Here is a 3,118-nt window from a genome sequence, read left to right as displayed (position 1 = left end):
GTCCTGGCATGGTATGTGTCCATGGCCAGTGTCCATGTCCCCAGGGAATGCCAAATGACACAAAGATTCATGACAGCTAGCTAGGACCTCAAGGAGCTCTAGAAAGCACAGAAGTCCAAATGATTTTTTGAGTTCCTTGCCAGTCACTGAATATATAAGCAAGGAAAGGCTGGAGAGTTAACCTCACAAGGAAGTTCTCAGGATTCTGCTTGCCTGAGAGCAGCCACAGCAAGGGAGGAGGCAGGAGTAGAGAGAGACCAAAAACAGGTGTGGTCACCCACCTGCCTCAGGTGAGCTTTGGTGAGTGTGGATGGGCGCTGATAGCGATGGTGGCAGTGGCGGTGGGGGTGGGGTGGGAGTAGCCGTCAAGGTAAACCCAAAGCTGTTCAGGGATTCCTAGGTGTCAGCCACTCTGTGGTCTGGGGACAGCGATGTTCTGTAACAGGGGCACTACTAATAATGCCAGGAGCACAGTGACAGGGGAGGGGGCTGCTGTTGCCAGGGATCTCTCTCTCTGTCTCTGTCTCTCTCTGTGTCTGTCTGTGTCTGTCTGTGTCTGTGTCTGTCTGTCTGTCTGTCTGTCTGTCTCTCTCTCTCTCTCTCTCTCTTTCTCTCTCCCTCTCTCTCCCTCTCTCCTGAAACAGCTCTTCTCAACCGCGCAGCCTAAGCACAAGAGTCCCGGACTCCCCTCAATGCGCAATCTCATGAGGGTGGAAGGCAGCCACCTGTCCTCATGCTGCACCCCTACCCCATTCCCTTGCTGCCCTGAAACAGGTGGGCCAGAGATGGGAGCCATTGACAGAAGGACGCTCTGGATGCTCTTGCAACCCAGCTTCTTCCCATCCTATCACCAGCTGCAAGACATCTCTGGAGAGCAGAGACCTCCAGGCTTCTTTAGGAACCTATCACCTCTTTAAGAAGGCGCTCTGTCAGAGATCCCAGAGCTGAATCTATAGGCAGAGTCCTAAAAATCGCCTAAGAAGAGGGTATATTCCCTCCTGGTTGATGGGTACACAGCGAGCCTCAGCCAGTCCACACAGGAAGCTCTGCCATTTCCTATGCAGCACCCAGGAGGGATTGATTCAAAACCTGAGCTCAGCGTTGGTACAGAGCCCCTGGCCAGTCTCCAGTCTTCCTTCAAACTTCAGTCCCATCCCGACTATAGACGAGGTGCCCCACCCTAAAGCCAGTAGCCCCTGTCTGGTGGCCTGGGGCAAAGCCCGAGGTGGTGTTAGGAATCTGACGACTGTGGGCAGCCGTGGTTTGTGGCCTTCGCAAAGAAAAGTCGTGGGCCAGACTATCAGGGAGGATACCAAAGCCCCCGGCCAGGGCTCCCATGGCTGTGGAGAAGCCTGAAAGGCAAGCAGTGGAGGCCTCAGGTGCAGGCGGGGATGGTGATGTCTGCGGGTCCTGGGGAGCTGAGCCATGGGGTTTCAGTGCAGCTCCCTCTGGGCTGCTGGCTCCAGGCAAAGTGGCCTCGCTAGTCTCCCCTCTCCTTCTCCTCTTCCTTCGGAAGTTCCCATTGTCAAACATCTTCTCGCAGTTTGGGTCCAGCGTCCAATAATTGCCTTTTCCTGCCGAGGAAGGCAGTTAGTTCAGAAAACCCTGTATTGACTCCACTGGTCCCTACAAAGGGTCCTGAGCCCTCCTCCTCCCAAGCCTTGAGGGTTCACTGAGGAGGGAATAGACTTCCACAGTCAGACTGCAAGAATTTGGGTGCACCAGAAAGACCCAGCCGGGGACCCTGGAGGGAATATCCAAGCACATCAAGTTGGAGGCTGGCGAGACTGCTCGAGAGAATCTGAACTATTCGGGCTCAGCCAGTGGAGGCAAGCTAACCACATCTGGTCTCTAGGGAGGGTCCAAGGCTTTCCAGAGGCACATCACTCATTAACCCTGCCCAGATTTTTAAAAGGTAGGCTCTATTTCTTTCATTTTTACAGGGAAGTATATCGAGGCCCAGAGACCTTAAACTCCCAAGTCCACTCGCTCATTGGCTAGCTTTCTAAGTAGGTCTCAAGCAGGTGAACAGAGAGCCCTGGGGCATAGGACTGGAAACTAAGACCTGAACTCTGCAGCCATCTAGGAAACTGTCCTTGCCTAAATCATCTCTCCTCCCCGAATCATCCCACCTCCCCACCCTACCGGAGCTCTCTCGTTTGCATCAGTGGGTTCCCTCAGGGTCGCTTCCACCCCAGCCGCCCCGCCAGATGCGAGGGTCTAGGATACTGGACTGGGCACATGTGCTGCAGTTTACCTGGGTCGTTCTCATCTCGGGGTACCTTCTTGAAGCAATCATTGAGTGACAGGTTATGGCGGATGGAGTTCTGCCAGCCAGCCTTGCTGCGCTTGTAGAAGGGGAAGTTGCCAGCTACGTACTGGTAGATCTGGCTGAGCGTCAACCTGCGCAGTGGCGCGCTTTGGATGGCCATGGCGATGAGCGCGGAGTAGGAGTAGGGCGGCCGTACCAGTCTTAGCAGCTCCTGCTGTCCAGACAGGCTCAGCCACGCGACGTCGGTACCCGCCAGACCGCCTGAAGTGCTGAGGAGTGAACCCGGGATGGCGAGAGCTGCTGCTGCATAGGATGGAGCTGGTCCTGGTCCTGTCGCGTAAGGCGCCGGGCTGAGCGCGGCCGAGTTCACCCACAGGCGCCGGCCAGAGCCCAGATCCGTTCGGCCGTAGCTCTGGGGATGCGCAATGGCCCGGGTCAGGCCGTGCGGGACCGAGCAGGAGCCCAGGCCGTCGCAGAACCCAGCCATGTCCAGCTCTCCTCCGGCCAGGGCCGGTGCAGGTGTCTCCTTGTCGAAGCTCATGGGCGCTCCATTCACCTAGCAAGTCTGCCCTCACACTCCTGACCTGGGTCCTTTAAATGCCATTGGGGGCGGGGGGGGGGGAGGGAGCACTGGGTAAGAATATCCAAGGTGGTGAGTCTCCTCCCTTGTCACCTTGGAGGAGTGAAGTCCATGTCCCCGCCCTCAGGTCAGTTTTCAGCCCCGCCCTGGGACAGCCAGACTAGCAGTCCTGGAATTCTCTCAGGGTACATAGGTCTCTCTGGGTCATGACCTGCAGTGGTCCTGAGGATGAAGGCTCAACATTTTCTCAGATCCCAGCTCCTAAG

At 56.5% G+C, this 3,118-nt stretch overlaps 1 protein-coding gene across 1 annotated transcript; it reads right to left on the bottom strand.

Annotated features, from left to right (window-relative positions):
* Nucleotides 1–920: 920 nt before the first annotated feature.
* On the bottom strand, nucleotides 921–2,869 carry Foxi2 (forkhead box I2). The gene is made up of 2 exons (XM_031384643.1): nucleotides 2,258–2,869; nucleotides 921–1,574 (listed from the first exon to the last, which is right to left on the bottom strand). Exons 1-2 carry the CDS (start codon nucleotides 2,811–2,813, stop codon nucleotides 1,138–1,140), a joined length of 993 nt encoding a protein of 330 aa, XP_031240503.1. The 5' UTR covers nucleotides 2,814–2,869; the 3' UTR covers nucleotides 921–1,137.
* Nucleotides 2,870–3,118: the final 249 nt, after the last annotated feature.

Source organism: Mastomys coucha, unplaced genomic scaffold, assembly GCF_008632895.1.
Source record: "Mastomys coucha isolate ucsf_1 unplaced genomic scaffold, UCSF_Mcou_1 pScaffold21, whole genome shotgun sequence".
NCBI classification, from domain to species: domain Eukaryota; kingdom Metazoa; phylum Chordata; class Mammalia; order Rodentia; family Muridae; genus Mastomys; species Mastomys coucha.
The sequence above is the reverse complement of the archived record's forward strand: the minus strand, read 5'-3'. Positions and strand labels throughout refer to the sequence as shown.